The sequence below is a fragment of the Salvelinus namaycush genome, chromosome 33 (genome assembly GCF_016432855.1).
Source record: "Salvelinus namaycush isolate Seneca chromosome 33, SaNama_1.0, whole genome shotgun sequence".
In the NCBI taxonomy this organism is placed as follows: domain Eukaryota; kingdom Metazoa; phylum Chordata; class Actinopteri; order Salmoniformes; family Salmonidae; genus Salvelinus; species Salvelinus namaycush.
Window position 1 is genome coordinate 22,056,861 of NC_052339.1, and position 16,485 is coordinate 22,073,345.

The 16,485-nt window shown below is 45.6% G+C and overlaps 2 protein-coding genes across 2 annotated transcripts in view; one reads left to right on the forward strand and one right to left on the reverse strand.

Moving 5' to 3' along the window:
* The window catches only part of ccdc191 (coiled-coil domain containing 191), a 29,849-nt gene extending 28,042 nt beyond the window's left edge, over window positions 1-1,807 (forward strand). Inside the window, exons 16-18 of the mRNA XM_038972689.1 lie at window positions 40-192; window positions 426-580; window positions 1,314-1,807. Of these exons, the coding sequence (XP_038828617.1) occupies window positions 40-192; window positions 426-580; window positions 1,314-1,482 (477 nt within the window). The 3' untranslated portion in view covers window positions 1,483-1,807. The remainder of the gene's footprint in view (window positions 1-39; window positions 193-425; window positions 581-1,313) is intronic.
* A 6,790-nt stretch (window positions 1,808-8,597) lies between these two features.
* On the reverse strand, window positions 8,598-15,649 carry zdhhc23b (zinc finger DHHC-type palmitoyltransferase 23b). The gene is given in 6 exon segments (XM_038973178.1): window positions 8,598-9,804; window positions 12,422-12,448; window positions 12,450-12,581; window positions 12,985-13,686; window positions 13,812-13,985; window positions 15,334-15,649. Coding segments are annotated over 5 exon segments (1,272 nt in total). The 5' UTR covers window positions 13,949-13,985; window positions 15,334-15,649; the 3' UTR covers window positions 8,598-9,530.
* Between the last annotated feature and the right edge of the window lie 836 nt (window positions 15,650-16,485).

Consider the following 16,485-nt stretch of genomic DNA (forward strand, 5'->3'; position numbering starts at 1 on the left):
TGTGGATGAGTACACAGTATTATTTTAATTCCCCTCCAGCTGGCCAGGGCTCATCACAGGCAGTCTCTCCTGAAACGGTGCATCCTGTCCTGGCAGCAGGTAACAGGCGAGTCCCTGGCTCAGAAACGGGCCTCTGCCAAACAACTGCATCAACACATCCTGCTACGGAGGAGCCTGGGCAACTGGAAAAGGGTTAGGGCATGAACACGTACACACAAACACAAACTCTCACATGCACAAGTAGAAACTCATACAAATGACCACTGTCTTTTTTCCAACACACAAAACATTTGAATACTGATTACAGTTTAATAGTGTTGCGGTGGATAGTCTTTTGTATATTTGGCTCAATGAGATGGACAGTCTGTCCATGATGTGTACTGTATCCAAACCTGACTCATTCTGTTTGACCTGTTCTGTCTCAGCTGAAGGACCACCGCATGGTTCTAGAGGGGCGGGCCGACCGGTTCTGGCGCATGCACACTCTGAGGAGGGCTCTGATCGCGTTACTAGATCACGTGACCCAGGAGAGGATGGGGGAGTGGGACCGGGAGCAGCAGGCTCAGGGACACAGTGATAGGTGGGTGTGTTTACCTGGGCCTTACTTCCTTTACCAATAATACCTGTCCTAGAAGCCTTACGCCTGTCTCAGCCCTTACGCCTGTCTCAGCCCTTACGCCTGTCTCAGCCCTTACGCCCGTCTCAGCCCTTACGCCCGTCTCAGCCCTTACCCCTGTCTCAGCCCTTACGCCCGTCTCAGCCCTTACGCCCGTCTCAGCCCTTACCCCCGTCTCAGCCCTTACCCCCGTCTCAGCCCTTACCCCCGTCTCAGCCCTTACCCCCGTCTCAGCCCTTACCCCCGTCTCAGCCCTTACCCCCGTCTCAGCCCTTACCCCCGTCTCAGCCTTTACCCCCGTCTCAGCCTTTACCCCCGTCTCAGCCTTTACCCCCGTCTCAGCCTTTACCCCCGTCTCAGCCCTTACCCCCGTCTCAGCCCTTACCCCCGTCTCAGCCCTTACCCCCGTCTCAGCCCTTACCCCCGTCTCAGCCCTTACCCCCGTCTCAGCCCTTACCCCCGTCTCAGCCTTTACCCCCGTCTCAGCCTTTACCCCCGTCTCAGCCTTTACCCCCGTCTCAGCCCTTACGCCTGTCTCAGCCCTTACCCCTGCTGTATAAGATGCAGACATGCTCCATATGTACTAGCTCACTTTGTTACTGTATAACTTCTGGTTGTTGTAAGGGCTTCTTCTAAGTTCTGTCTGCTTCCCTGTTCCCTCACTGTCGTGTGTGTGTTCCTCTCTTGTCCGTCCCAGGCGGGCGGTGCGGAGTTGTTTCCAGGCCTGGAGACAGTATCCAGGGTGGCTGCGTGAGGAGAGAGAGAGGGAAACCAGGAGGGAGAAGCTGAGACGCAGAGTGGCAGAGGTCCTACCTGACTTCCGCTCCTCTCCTCTGAACTTTCAATGGGGACAAGCCCTGCTGTGACTCACAGGACACACACAGGCAGACAGACGGAATACTTCAATACACGATGATCCAGCAGATGGGAGCCAATAAATGTGGCTTGTTGCTGGTGTAACAAGTACACACACAGGCTGTTTGTCATCCTTAATGGCCAGAGAAAGCTGGATATAACTTTTAATGAAGACCGTTTGGAAAACTTTTGTAACACCAATGACTCGTTAAAAACTGAAGCGTATGTTCAGGTTATTGAATTTGTTTTATTTTGTGTATCATTGAAGTCACAGTTTGATGTAATTTGACAGAAGCTTGAAGGCATCAATAAGGATAAAAAAGCATATCACCAGAAGCGAGTTGCACTGTGGTTTGTGTTTCAGTTGTTTTTGTTGCTTTATTCACTTAATGCAACAACACTAATGATCCTGACCAGCCTCAGTCTACAGAGACGTATCAACACTAATGATCCTGACCAGCCTCAGTCTACAGAGACGTATCAACACTAATGATCCTGACCAGCCTCAGTCTACAGAGACGTATCAACACTAATGATCCTGACCAGCCTCAGTCTACAGAGACGTATCAACACTAATGATCCTGACCAGCCTCAGTCTACAGAGACGTATCAACACTAATGATCCTGACCAGCCTCAGTCTACAGAGACGTATCAACACTAATGATCCTGACCAGCCTGAGTCTACAGAGACGTATCAACACTAATGATCCTGACCAGCCTCAGTCTACAGAGACGTATCAACACTAATGATCCTGACCAGCCTCAGTCTACAGAGACGTATCAACACTAATGATCCTGACCAGCCTCAGTCTACAGAGACGTATCAACACTAATGATCCTGACCAGCCTCAGTCTACAGAGACGTATCAACACTAATGATCCTGACCAGCCTCAGTCTACAGAGATGTATCAACATGATGCTGTTTAATACAAACCAATGGCCTATTTCTGAAGCTCACCAAGCAGTTACACATAAGAAGAACATCTATTGACAACAGCTGTTCCTTTCTACAGGAGTGTTAATCAGTATTGAAAGGAACATCATGGCTGGGGCCTAGGTTTTTTGGGGTCAAGTGGTTTGTTTGCTTTCACTCTCCCGGCAAAGAAAGGCACTACAACCAGGGTAGCACAACAACATTTAGGAGCACCAGAGAAGCAGATGTTTTAATGGATTGAGATAAAGCCTCTATGAATTCTAGCCAGTTTTGAAGCACATGCTGTGCCCTAGAAACTAATTACCCTTTAAAAGACATTGTTTATTATAAAAAGCAAAAATGTTGATACATTACCTGTCATTTGTGGAATATTATGTTTTTACATTGTGCACTATTGAAAAATATGGGTTGTTTATGAATTCGAAGGACCAATAAAAAGGGTTAAACTTAGAGGTGCTGGATTTTAGGCCGGTGGCGACAGCGTGTCCTTCGGACCACGAGAAAGCAGTAGTTCCAGTTCAAGGGTTTAATTAAGCTCCACATACAACACCACTCTCTCTGATACTAATTGTGGTTCTGTAATGAAAGGAGAACTTAGGCTATTGCACAGTATGGGGGAAAAAATGCATATTTCCATGTCAACAACTAAACAGGCTGTGTGGACCCAAACACATGCTAGATGCACAAAGGACAATAGAGCAATGTCGAAATATCTACACATTATAAAACAATAAGCATAAGCGATCTACAACCGAAAATAGCTTAGCGCCACAGACAAATGCTAATTGCTAAATAGTAATGCAATCAGTATGACGATGCTAATGCTAACACTTGCGGGAGTACACGAGCTAGCTAGCAAGTTTAACACAAATGGTACATGCAGTTGAAGTCGGAAGTTTACATACACCTTACCCAAATACGTTTAAACTCAGTTTTTCACAATTCCTGACATTTAATCCTAGTAAAAATTCCCTGTCTTAGGTCAGTTAGGATCACCACTTTATTTTAAGAATGTGAAATGTCAGAATAATAGTTGAGAATTATTTATTTCAGCTTTTATTTCTTCCATCACATTCCCAGTGGGTCAGAAGTTTACATACACTCAATTAGTATTTGGTAGTATTGTCTTGAAATTGTTTAACTTGGGTCAAACGTTTTGGGTAGCCATCCACAAGCTTCCCACAATAAGTTGAGTGAATTTTAGCCCATTCCTCCTGACAGATCTGGTGTAACTGAGTCAGGTTTGTAGGTCTCCTTGCTCGCACACGCTTTTTCAGTTCTGCCCACAAATGTTCTATAGGGTTGAGGTCAGGGCTTTGTGATGGCCACTCCAATACCTTGACTTTATGGCCTTAAGCCATTTTGCCACAACTTTGGAAGTATGCTTGGGGTCATTGTCCATTTGGAAGACCCATTTGCGACCAAGCTTTAACTTCCTGCCGCCTGATGTCTTGAGATGTTGCTTCAATATATCCACATAATTTTCTTCCCTCATGATGCCATCTATTTTGTGAAGTGCACGAGTCCCTCCTGCAGCAAAGCACCCCCACAACATGATGCTGAAACCCCCATGCTTCACGGTTGGGATGGTGTTCTTCAGCTTGCAAGCCTCCCCCTTTTTCCTCCAAACTTAACGATGGTCATTATGGCAAAACAGTTCTATTTTTGTTTAATCAGACCAGAGGACATTTCTCCAAAAAGCACGATCTTTGTCCCCATGTGCAGTGGCAAACCGTAGTCTGGCTTTTTTTATGGCGGTTTTGGAGCAGTGGCTTCTTCCTTGCTGAGCGGCCTTTCAGGTTACGTCGATATAGGACTCGTTTTACTGTGGATATAGATACTTTTGTACATGTTTCCTCCAGCATCTTCACAAGATTCTTTGCTGTTGTTCTGGGATTGATTTGTACTTTTCGCACCAAAGTACGTTCATCTCTAAGAGACAGAACGCGTCTCCTTTCTGAGCGGTATGATGGCTGCTTGGTCCCATGGTGTTTATACTTGCGTACTATTGTTTGTACAGATGAACGTGGTACCTTCAGGCGTTTGGAAATTAGAGGCACTGAGTTTGAATTTAGGCCTTGAAATACATCCACAGGTACACCTCCAATTGACTCAAATTATGTCAATTAGCCTATCAGAAGCTTCTAAAGCCATGACATAATTTTCTGGAATTTTCCAAGCTGTTTAAAGGCACAGTCAACTTAGTGTATGTAAACTTCTGACCCACTGGAATTGTGATACCATGAACTATAACTGAAATAATCTGTCTGTAAACAATTGTTGGAAAAATGACTTGTGTCATGCACAAAGTAGATGTCCTAACCGACTTGCCAAAACTATAGTTTGTTAACAAGAAATTGGTGGAGTTGTTGAAAAACAAGTTTTAATGATTCTAAGTGGATGTAAACTTCCGACTTCAACTGTATTTACAACAGACACTATTTAGCTCCAAACAACACGACATCAGGATTATTTGGCACTTACATTTAGCTGCACGCACAATAAACATCAGAAAGAAAAGCAATTTCTTCCAAGGTAGAACTAGCAGGAGAGAAAAAGCAGGAAAGGGTATTATGCTAAATTACGGGGGGAAAGGCTGCTGATTGGCTAATAATTATGATTGGTGTGACCTTATTCCAATAGACAAACCAAAAGAAAGTTGGGGTCTTGGAAAGGAGTTGAGCTGGCCGTTTTTACAGCCGCCTCCAAATGTGTTGTACATATTTGCTTCAACTGACAAGCCAACTAAGGGTCAGTAGCTTCTTGAGGAATGGGGGGCAGCTGGATGAGTCGAGCAACAGGCCTGACATAGGTTCTGTCCTTGACTTGGATCTCTGCTGTCCTCACTTTCCTGTCTGATAACTGACTTGACAGTTCCAACTTGCCAGCTTGCCCTAGGAGACTGATCATCCACCATCATCACAACGGTCCCATCTACAAGGTCTTCCTTATCCCTGTGCCACTTATGGCGGCCTTGAAGTGCAGGTAAGTAGTTCCATGTGAAGCAGTTCCAGAAATGGTTGGCTAGAACCTGGCTGTCTCCATCTTTTGCGACTTTAGGAGTGATTGGATCCGGATCCGCGATGTCCGACGATACATATCCCAAGGGCTTGGAGTTCAAGATCCCTTCTATTTCAATTAGGACAGTCCTCAGCACCTAATCGGAGATGTTCTGCGCACCAAGGGTGGTTTGCAGGGCAGTCTTGATGGATCTGATCTCCCTCTCCCAGCATCCTCCAAAGTGTGGTGCACTTCGTGAGTTGAAGGCGATGCGAATCTACTGACTGGCTAACTGTTCCTGGAGCTGTGAGTGGAGAGTCATGAAGGCCTCCTGTAGCTCTCGCTACCCTCCCTTGAAATTTGTTCTCCGGTCAGACAGGATCTTAAAGGGCTGTCCTGTTTGAGCGATGAAGCGTCAACGCCATTAGGAACGAATCAGAATCCATGTTTGTCAGTAGATCCACATGTACAGCTCGGATGGTCATGCACTTAAAGATGATGCCCCATCTGTTTTCATTTCTTGATGATATACGGTCCAAAGCAGTCCACGCCTGTAGAATAGAATGTGGGCTTGTGGAGACAGTCGGGCTGGAGGCAGGTCAACCATCCTAGGCACATCTGGCTGGCCTCGCCACTTCCTGCATTCGGTGCAGCCAAACTGAAAATGGCGATTGGCTGCCCTCCCTCTCAGAATCCAGAACCTTCGATGTAACTCAGCAAACACCCTCTCTGGGCCTCAGCTGCTCATCATATTTCTTGATCAGCAACCTGGTGAGGGGATGACCTGGGTCCAGAACCACCTCCGAAGGCGACCAACACAAAACAGTCCGGTGTCGTTGTCATACTCCAGGGCCAGTGTCACCAGACGGCTGCTCGGAGGGATTGGCTTGCTTGCCTCTAGTAGGGAGAGGTCTTCTGGGAAGTTTGAAATAGTCGGCTGAAGGGCTGTCGGCACTACTGGCCGCCCCGTGTAGCAACTGCACTGTAGCTTCCACCAGCTCATGGAAAGTGTTGAACTGGGCTACATCAAGGAGAGACCACTGCCTACAAATACTTTGTACCTGCAAGAGTCTGACTGGAGCCAGGTTAAGACTGTTGTAGAATCTGACCAGTACGTGACCTCATGGATTTCCAGGGTGAGTTATTTTCTGATGACCATGGCCAGCTGGGCACCGGTGAGTGCAGCGCAGAGCTCGAGACTTGGCATCGACTGTTGTCGTTTTGGGGCCACTCTTGTTCTTGCCGTCTTCAGTACGGAGGTACGCAACGGCAATGTACGCACATTCTGAGGCATCACTGAAGACATGAACACTTCTTGTGCTGGAGATCCATGTCGGGGCAGACGTAACACCTTGGCAGTGTGACCTGAGACAACTGTGGAAATTCGTTCTCCCAAATAAGCCACACTTGGAGAAGATCTTCAGGTGAGTAGGATGACCCCAGGTAGGTCTGGGTCATCCCACCCTCTTTTCTTATCCCAGAGCCTCTGAACCACAACCTTGGACCGTGTGGTGTATGGGACGAGGAAGCCAAGTGGATCATACTGGCTGGCAAGGATCCAATATATGTTGCGCATGGTGGGTTCAACTTTCTCCATGTGACCGTGCTTATTTCCAAGAGTGTCAGACAGACATTGCCATTGTAATCCAAGGGTGCGCTCTTGGGGTTCCACGCCATCCTGGGTTAACCACAGCTCACTGCTCTCCGACCTGGACTCTTGAAGTAGGTGTTCGATGACTGCTGGAAGGTTGCTGGCCCACTGGTGTAGATCGAATCCTCAGCAGGAAGGTGCTTCAGCTTGTCCACCAGTTTCTTGGCTTCATTCACAAAGGGGAGGCTTTGTAGACAGTTGTCTACAGAAAAGCACACATCTTCTTTGGGCTCACTGTGGTCGAACATGCATATAAAGGGCAAACAGGGCGCAGCAGGGGATACAAAATGAGGAAGGTGAGAGAATTAATGTTAGAACGATCGATGGAGGGATGAAAGTTGCATGGAGTAATTGCAACACAATAATGGGAGACAAGGTCAAGCAGAGATTTAAAAAAATGAAAGGTGGAGATGAGATTGGGGCTGTCAGTCACGGTACCATACGTGGTTGTGTTATTGTAGTTGTAGGAAATGGTTTAGCTAAGGGACAGGGTATTGACTTGGGCGCTACTTCACAACAGAACCGATCACTGTAGGCAGGGTTCCCATTTACAGGTTTATTTGGGGGAAAAACCAATGTCGCCAAAAAACGTGTGTGTAGCCTAATGGAAACGGCAGATACAGTATAGGACAAATGTTCTAAACATCGACAACACTTTTATTCGTTCGACAGGAGTAGATTTTTATTTTTTCAAACTTTATTGCGACAAATGATGGAAATTGTGTTTTTCGAATAAATTGCAGAATAATTTAAGGTCCTTCATCAATGATAAAGCTCCATTCCACATGTAATTATAAATACCTACTGCTTGCTAAATCTATTTTTCCAACTATAAAAATAATGGTTCTTTGCAGGACAAGGATTTTCCTGACTTGTTTTTTCGGTTGGCTAGCAAGTTTCATCATTACATTTTTCAGATCTACATGAGTGTACGTTTCACCGTGGCACGGATGTGGCGATACCAATGATTTATACAGTATAAACCCTGGATTGCTGTTGCTATGTATTCACCAATGAGAGACTTTGAAAACACCGGTCAGCCATATTGGCCCTGCCCAGTGGCAGCAGTCCTCCATAGAAATGAATGGAATTCTACAGTATTTCATTTAAATGTTTCAGGAACAAAATTATGTGTATTTAGGATTTTTTTTGTACTTAGTCACAGTAACATTAGTACTTTTAAAAATTTTATAATTTAGCTCAGCCAAATTCTCTAAGACGACGGAGGCAGCTTATGGTAGAGAAATTAACATTCAGTTCTCTTGGCACAGCACTGGTGGACATTCCTGCAGTCAGCATAACAATTGCACACTCCCTCAAAACATCTGTCTCATTGTGTTGTGTGACAAAACTGCAGATTTTAAAGTGGTCTTTTATTGTCCCCGGCACAAGGTGCACCTGTGTAATGATCATGCTGTTTAATCAGTGTCTTGATATACCATACCTGTCAGGTGGATGGATTATATTGTCAAAGGAGAAATGCTCAATAGGGATGTATACAAATCTGCACAAAATTTGAGAAATATGCTTTTTGTGCGTTTGGAAAATGTCTGGGATTTTTTATTTCAGCTTATGAACCATGGGACCAACACTTTACATGTTGCGTTTATGTTTTTGTTCAGTGTAATTTATTAGCAGGGTTTCCAAAACTTGGTCCTCGGGATCCTAAGGGGTGCGCATTTTGGTTTTTACCCTGGCATTACCCAGCTGATTCAAATACTCAACTAATCATCAAGCTTTGATCATTTGAATCAGCTGTGTAATGTTAGGGCAAAAACCAAAACATGCACACGTTGGGTTCCTGATGACAGAGTTTGGGAAATGCTGCATTAAGGTGTCTAACAGAATAAACGTTGTAAAAACTAATGTTGACATTTGGTAAATGCATTTCTATAGTTTCCAAAATGTTTTTTACAACGGTGGGGCAGTGCCAAGATGGAGGTGCTTCAATACAGTGCCTCCTGTCAGTCATCTAGTGTATATATATTTGGGACAACTGGGGAGAGAAGGTGATGGCAGTCAGAACAGTCTGAGGTGGAGATATGCTGCCATCTGTTGGTGAAAGACAGTACAGCAGATGCATCCTTCAACTCTAGCCCATATCACTGAGGGTGAAGTTACCCCTAGACACTGATCCAAGGTCTGTTTTGTGTTCTTCCCCCTAACGGTTCAAGTCAGGATTCTTTGAGGCACAGGAGGTTGGTGGCACCTTAATTGGAGAGGACGGGCTTGTGGTAATGGATGGAGCAGCATTAGTGGAATTGTATCAAATACACCAAACACATGGTTTCCACGTATTTGATGCCATTCCATTTGCGCCGTTACAGCCATTATTATGAGCCGTCCTCCCCTTAGCAGCCTCCTGTGGTATGAGGGTAAAATTATCCTAGATCTGTTTCTGTGGGCAACTTCTACCTGGATCGTCCAATTGATCAGTCACTTCTAAAGGTGTAATGACGATGAGCAGCTCAGCTACACCAAGTCAGTGAGACTGGGTGAGGGTGTGTGCAGGCCTTCTCCCATTGTCAGGAACTCTGCCCAGTTGCCACGGAAACCATGTGAGTAGACTCCCGTGTCGACGACGAGGCCCCAGTAGCGGCTGCGGGCGGTCTTGTCTCGGAAGGCGGTGCGCACCTCTCGCTCCGTCACGTTGTAGCTGACGTTGATGAGCTGCAGGACCAGCAGGTGCAGCAGGCCACCGGTCACTATGCTGCTGTACCACGCACAGGTGAAACACAGTGCCGAGCTGGAACACACACACACACTTTAGCCACCAATATTACTCATATATTCCTGAAAACAATCCCTAGCCACTAGCCCACACCCCTTATTTTTGGGAATCAGATATGTGTTAACAATGGGCTAAGGGGAGCTTACACCCTATTGATAACACCAATGTTATTTCTACAGATCTGCCACACACAAAGCTGAGAAAGAGACCATTTGTTACAGCGCTGAATAGTGGACAATACTATACAGTTACACTACAGGGTCGTTTCACCTCAAAAAGCACAAGAAAGGATTTCAACACCCACCATCTCAAATTTGTTCTGAAATAGTTTTGGTTGTTAGATAAGATTACCATTCCTGGAATATTATCTTATTGAAATATAATTTGATTTTGAGAAATTAAGCTAATTGATTGCAACCAGATTGGCCATTTTAATGTATATGATATTAAATAAATATAGTACATATAGAGAACTGATTTTTCTGAACAGTTTTTTCCTTGTTGGAGTGGAATTTGCGGGGGGGTCCGTGGGTTGCTTTGGACAATTTCTTTGGATTCCTCATGTCTTACTCATTGTTTAAACAAAAAAGTTGGGTCCAAATCAGATATGAGGTAATATTTTCATTGAATATTATATGAATCCTATAAATTAAAATAGCCAATTTGGGTGCAATCAATTAGCTTAATTTCTCAGAGGTCTAATTATATTTAACTAAATAATGTTTCAGGAATGCTAATCTTATCTGTTTCTAACTACAGAAATTATTTCAGGAAAATCTGAGATGGTGGGTGTCATGGCTTGTTGAAATGACATGGAACGAATCTACACACACATCAAAACGCACATCATCATCATCCACACACATTCACTCTTACACAATAAACCCGGCAGAGCCACATACAGTAACTGCTCTGTAAACCTGGGTCAGTGGTTGATAAAGAAGTAGGCCTGGTTGGGGGAGATACGAAGATGTAATCTCTTAAAGAAATGTTTATTAACCTACATTACCCCTATAAATACCTGGCTATTTCAAAACCTCACAGCTTTAAATGTCCCAGATAAAGAAAAGACTGATTTGATGCAATTAAAAATAACTTGTTCCCTTATAGAATGACCAGGAAGCCATTTGGCTGTGTGCCAGTGGGTATTTTAGGACACTATTGATCTACACCGCCTCATTTCACAGGCTCATTTTAGCCTCTAATGCCTAATAGTGTGTGTGAGTGAGCTAATCATGTGTGTGTGTGCATCATATACTGCAAATCAAATCAAATTGTATTTGTCTCATATGCCAAATACAACCTTACAGTGAAATGCTTACTTATAAGCCCTTAACCAACAATGCAGTTTTAAGAAAAAAAAGAGAAAAAAAAGAAATGAGTCACAAATAATTAAAGAGCAGCAGTAAAATAACAATAGTGAGACTATATACAGGGTGTACCGGTACAGAGTCAATGTGCGGGGGCACCGGTTAGTCGAGGTAATATGTACATGCAGGTAGAGTTATTAAAGCGACTATACATAGATAATAAACAGAGAGTAGCAGCAATGTAAAAGAGAGAAGGGGGGCAATGCAAATAGTCTGGGTAGCCATTTGATTAGATGTTCAGGAGTCTTATGGCTTGGGGGTAGAAGCTGTTTAGAAGCCTCTTGGACCTAGACTTAGTCTATGACTAGGGTGGCTGGAGTTTGACAATTTTTAGGGCCTTCCTCTGACACCGCCTGGTATAGAGGTCCTGGATGGCAGGAAGCTTGGCCCCAGTGATGTACTGGGCCGTACACACTACCCTTTGTAGTGCCTTGCGGTCAGAGGCCAAGCAGTTGCCATACCAGGCAGTGATGCAACCTGTCAGGATGCTCTCGAACCTTTTGAGGATCTGAGGACCCATGCCAAATCTTTTCAGTCTCCTGAAGTGGAATAGGTTTTGTCGTGCCCTCTTCACGACTGTCTTGGTGGGCTAGGACCATGTTAGTTTGTTGGTGATTCTGGACACGATTGTGTGCATTGTGTGTTAGCGCTCAAAAACCTATCTTCACTGTATGTAGGGTTTTCAGCCATTACATTCGCCCACATTTGGCTCCGTGTAAACTACAATTCCGACGCTGTTTTATAACGTTTAGAAAACACCAATAATCACTGCTTTCTAAACGGTTTTCGAAACATATGCCCCTTATCTTTCATGTCAGCGAGAAAGAATCTTTCAAATAAAAAGATATACAATTACTGTAGCAGTTTTAAACAGATCTATACACCGTGTGCCTCCAGCTGAGGAACTACACTTCCTCCCCAGCTTACACACAGGTGTTTGGAGCACACTAGATAGCTGATTAGCACAGGTGGCAGCTATGTCTTCCGTCTGTCCTCCGTAAACAAGCTCAGTAACATGGAGATATGGCCGTGTGGGAACACTAACCCGAACCCTACAAAAGTTGTGAAGTAATTTACCTTTTTTTAATTTATTTTTTAAACCACTGATATGTTTCCAAAACAGTACCGCAAGCGATGAGTCTTAATGTTTAGAGCAACCGTCGGGGCTCTTAACAAATCTCCCCGGTCAGAAGATACTATCGTCAATAGGCGCAAAGGTAGTTTGTGTCTAGGAATGGGTGTGTCCTGTGCATCCCTGTTACCTGTACTGATTGTAGACACCTGGGCAGGGCGCTGAGCAGGTTCTGTTGGGGACACACGCTGCGCAGCACCAGACTGATCCCATACAGAGAGGTCAACAGGAAGAGGAGGAGTGTCGACAGGAAGCTGCGGTGATTGGCCTGGCCCACACAACTGTTTATCCTGCCACCGTGGCGACATGACGGACACGACACAGACACAGTACTGAGACCATGCATTTAAACCACACAGTACAGCTCTGATTTGTAATTTGGATGAGAGCATCTGCTGCTTAACGACTACAATGTAATATTTACTTAGAACCCATGATTACTCCAAACACACACACATCTGAACGAGTGATTGAATTATATATATTTTTTGCACGATTTTGTGCATTACAGATCAGTGTGACTCAGAAACACAAGCCTATGGCTGATGACACAGAGGCAAGATAATGTCACTGATAATTGCTTAAACATTGCTTCTTAGGCCTGGCATGACACTGCTTAGACATGGCATGTGTACTAAATTATAGAGAAGGGGGCCTCTTTTCCAGACAGACAGAGGTGTTAAGAGGACCCACCAGACACAGTGGTGGTCCAGCCTCAGGACACAGACACCACAGATCCTGCAGTGTCCCGCCCTGGGGGGCCGCACCACCCTGCACAGAGAGCACCACTTCCTGCTCCGCCCACTCTCCCTCTGCTCCACCCCTTGGCCCTGCTGCTCCGACCCACTCCCCCGATTGGCTAGCACCACTTCCTGCCCGACCCCGTTGAGGCCAGTGTGGGCAGGGTCTCTGTCCGGAGGTGAGCTGTGATAGGTCACCGTGCTGTGGACGTCGGCCGTGTGAGGCCGTACGTAGCCGGGCTCTCTCTTGGTGTGGATGAGTGAGGCCAGAGTGAGGGCCACCCCCAGGGTCACTGTACCCAGCTGGGTCAGCCCTACGCCCCCCCTGGGGAAGACCTCGGTGAGGAAGAGGTAGTACATGTAGCCCAGGGAGAACAGGGCCAGGCTGAGGAAGAACAGAGTCCGGCCCTTCTTACGGTGGGTGACGTAGTAGTACCATAGAACCAGGACCGGTAGAGCGGTCAGAACCACCATGCCCAACAGGAAGTGAAGGGCTGCGATGTGTAGGAGGACAGGAAGTAGGAGCAGCGGGGGCAGCACCGATAGATCAACACGCCGAGCTCCGCCCCAGAACCAGGGAACACGGAGGCGGTCGCTCACCATGGTAACCAGACGGGACAGTGAATCTGCCTTCTGGGGCTCTTTCTTCAGCCATCTGAGGAAGAGAAGCAGACATTTACTTTCTGATGTGACTTTCTGATGTTCATCCAAACTGGATGAAGAATATTTAGCTAAGAGTGTGAAGGTAACTGGCCGTAGATGGGTAAGCCACTCCCTCACCTGTCACAGGCATCGTCCAGGTCCTCACAGTCACAGCAGCAGGCTGCCACATGGCTCCGCTCCCCCTGACGGTCCACAAACTCACAGCAGCACAGAGGCTCATCCGGCTCCAAAACCTCATTGGCTCGCTTCTTCATGACAGACAGCCAGTCAGCCTGGAAAGTTTTCAGTCTCCTGCAGAGATGAAGGGTGAGCGAGAGTGGGTTGGTGTGTGTGTGTGTCCTATTCTCATGGGGATGCAGATTGATGGAGGTAAATGTGTGGCGGGGAGTCGTGGTTACCGGTCCTTTATAACAATAACCCAGCCCACCAATACCTCCTCAGTCACAGGAAGCATGGTCGATGCCTCCCCAGGGTACAGATAAATTAGACTATTTATTTTTGCTCAGTGCAAACCACCCCTTCTGCAGTGGGAGATGTCTTGCAAATGAGGGAGGCTAGGAGGAGGATGAGAAGGGAGATTCATTGTTAGCTCTATATGGTATTGGCTGTAATTGGAAATCCGAACCAACTGATTTGAGCGGGAGAGGCTCGTTTCTCGTGGGTCTCCAATGCGCCCTTGCGCAGAGGACATTGCTACCAATTTGGGCTCGACAGCATGGCGACAAATTGGGCTGTCTGCCAGCTACTCTGTGAAGGGGACTGCTGAATAGCCTATCAACCACATATGTTGTGGCATTCACAGGCCAATGGAATTGCCATGTAGTAAAGGCCTTTCCCTCCTCAAAAGGTTACCAATTTCCTAGAAAATGAAGCTCACGGGTTTAATTATGGGTTAGCCTATACAGAGAATAGTGAATGCATTTAGCCTTGATGTTTTTGCTACTACCAATCTAATATAGATTGTAGTAGCCTCTGGGCACGTGCCCTGTGTGCCCGGTTGGTATTCATTACTACAAGTTTCAATAGCTGGCTAGACTAACTACCAATCTAAAAATGATTTGCTGACATGGCTAACTGAGTGGCTGTCAGTGCCTGACATAAGAGAAAAACTGCTGCTGCATTTCGAAATGGCACCTGGTGTATTATACTATTCTTCCCCCCCAAAAATACGCATTAGTATGTTGAGACACAAACTGAGTTCCTAAACAAAAATTGGGACCGGTAGCTGCCGGGGCCTTAAGCGACCGCGTATGCCTGGAACCTGCCCTGAGTAACAGACAATTAGACAATCTGCTTAAACCTCTGGATACAATGTCACCGTCTGGAAAGTTGATACCAAGTAGCCAGCCCATCGTTGCGTAAAGGATAGCGGGCTATCATTTGACTCTACTTAACCCCCTCGTGAATAGAACAGACATGTCACGTGTAATAGAAAATAACTGGTGTTCATGTAGTTTTATGAAAAGTCATATGGCCTACCTACAGGTACCTACTTCCTTAAAAACTGTAGGCTAGGGTACATTAGGAACTGCCTACTGAACTGGAGAGGAAATGAGACTGGCCTCAGGACAACGTTGCTCACAACCGCACATGCCTAAAAATGCAATCTGAATGTAGCTATGCAAATCACGTAGCCTACCTGCCCGACTGTCCTGTTGCAAGTTTAGTCTATTATGTTGTTAATCCAACAAGGTATGTAGGCTATTTCGTCTCCCTTCCGATGTTGAAGTCATTCTTATCCCAGACCGCGCGCGTCACTGCTATAGAGGCTACTATGGAAAGCGCTGGAACCCTATAGTCACCCATTCAACTTTTCAACAGATAGTAATTTCCGCCGGTATGTATGAAGAGCAGACAGAGGTTCACGCATAGCCTACACCTCCTCTGTCGCTGGGGTTGTCTAGTCAGTCGGCGGCAACACGACTGCCTGTGCTGTGGAGAGTGGCGGAGTCAGTTTCTCCTTCATACTTCTGACGTCAATAGAGGGTGTAACCCTTTATTTCCCTCAGAATATTTTTTACCAATCAGAATCAAGACAAGGGTACTATCTATCAACAATAGCATGTTCAATTAAATAAGCAAACATTGAGTTTATTTTAACTGTTCAACCCATAGACATATTTTCGTACGAAAATGTATGCACTCACTACAGTAAGTAGCTCTGGATAAGAGCGTCTGCTAAATGACAAAAGTGTAAAATGTTATGGGGAAGGCTATTTTGGATCCCAAGTTGTTTCAGCAAAGGTCAAAGATCAGTCGTTGGCAAAGTATAGCCTATCAACTGGAGAGCTATGGCTCCTTTCTGTGACATTGGCGAGGTGTTGAGCCATGGTGGATTTCCTATGATCTGGAAAGAAGCCAATCGGATCAGATCAAACCTATTTACTTCCCCGGGTTGTTTAATCTCTGTTCTCTCTTCTGACAGAGTCTATTTACTTCCCGGTTTGTTTAATCTCTGTTGTCTCTTCTGACAGAGTCTATTTACTTCCCGGTTTGTTTAATCTCTGTTGTCTCTTCTGACAGAGTCTATTTACTTCCCCGGTTTGTTTAATCTCTTTTGTCTCTTCTGACAGTCTATTTACTTCCCCGGTTTGTTTAATCTCTGTTGTCTCTTCTGACAGAGTCTATTTACTTCCCCGGTTTGTTTAATCTCTGTTGTCTCTACTGACAGAGTCTATTTACTTCCCCGGTTTGTTTAATCTCTGTTGTCTCTTCTGACAGAGTCTATTTCCTTCCCCGGTTTGTTTAATCTCTGTTGTCTCTACTGACAGAGTCTATTTACTTCCCCGGG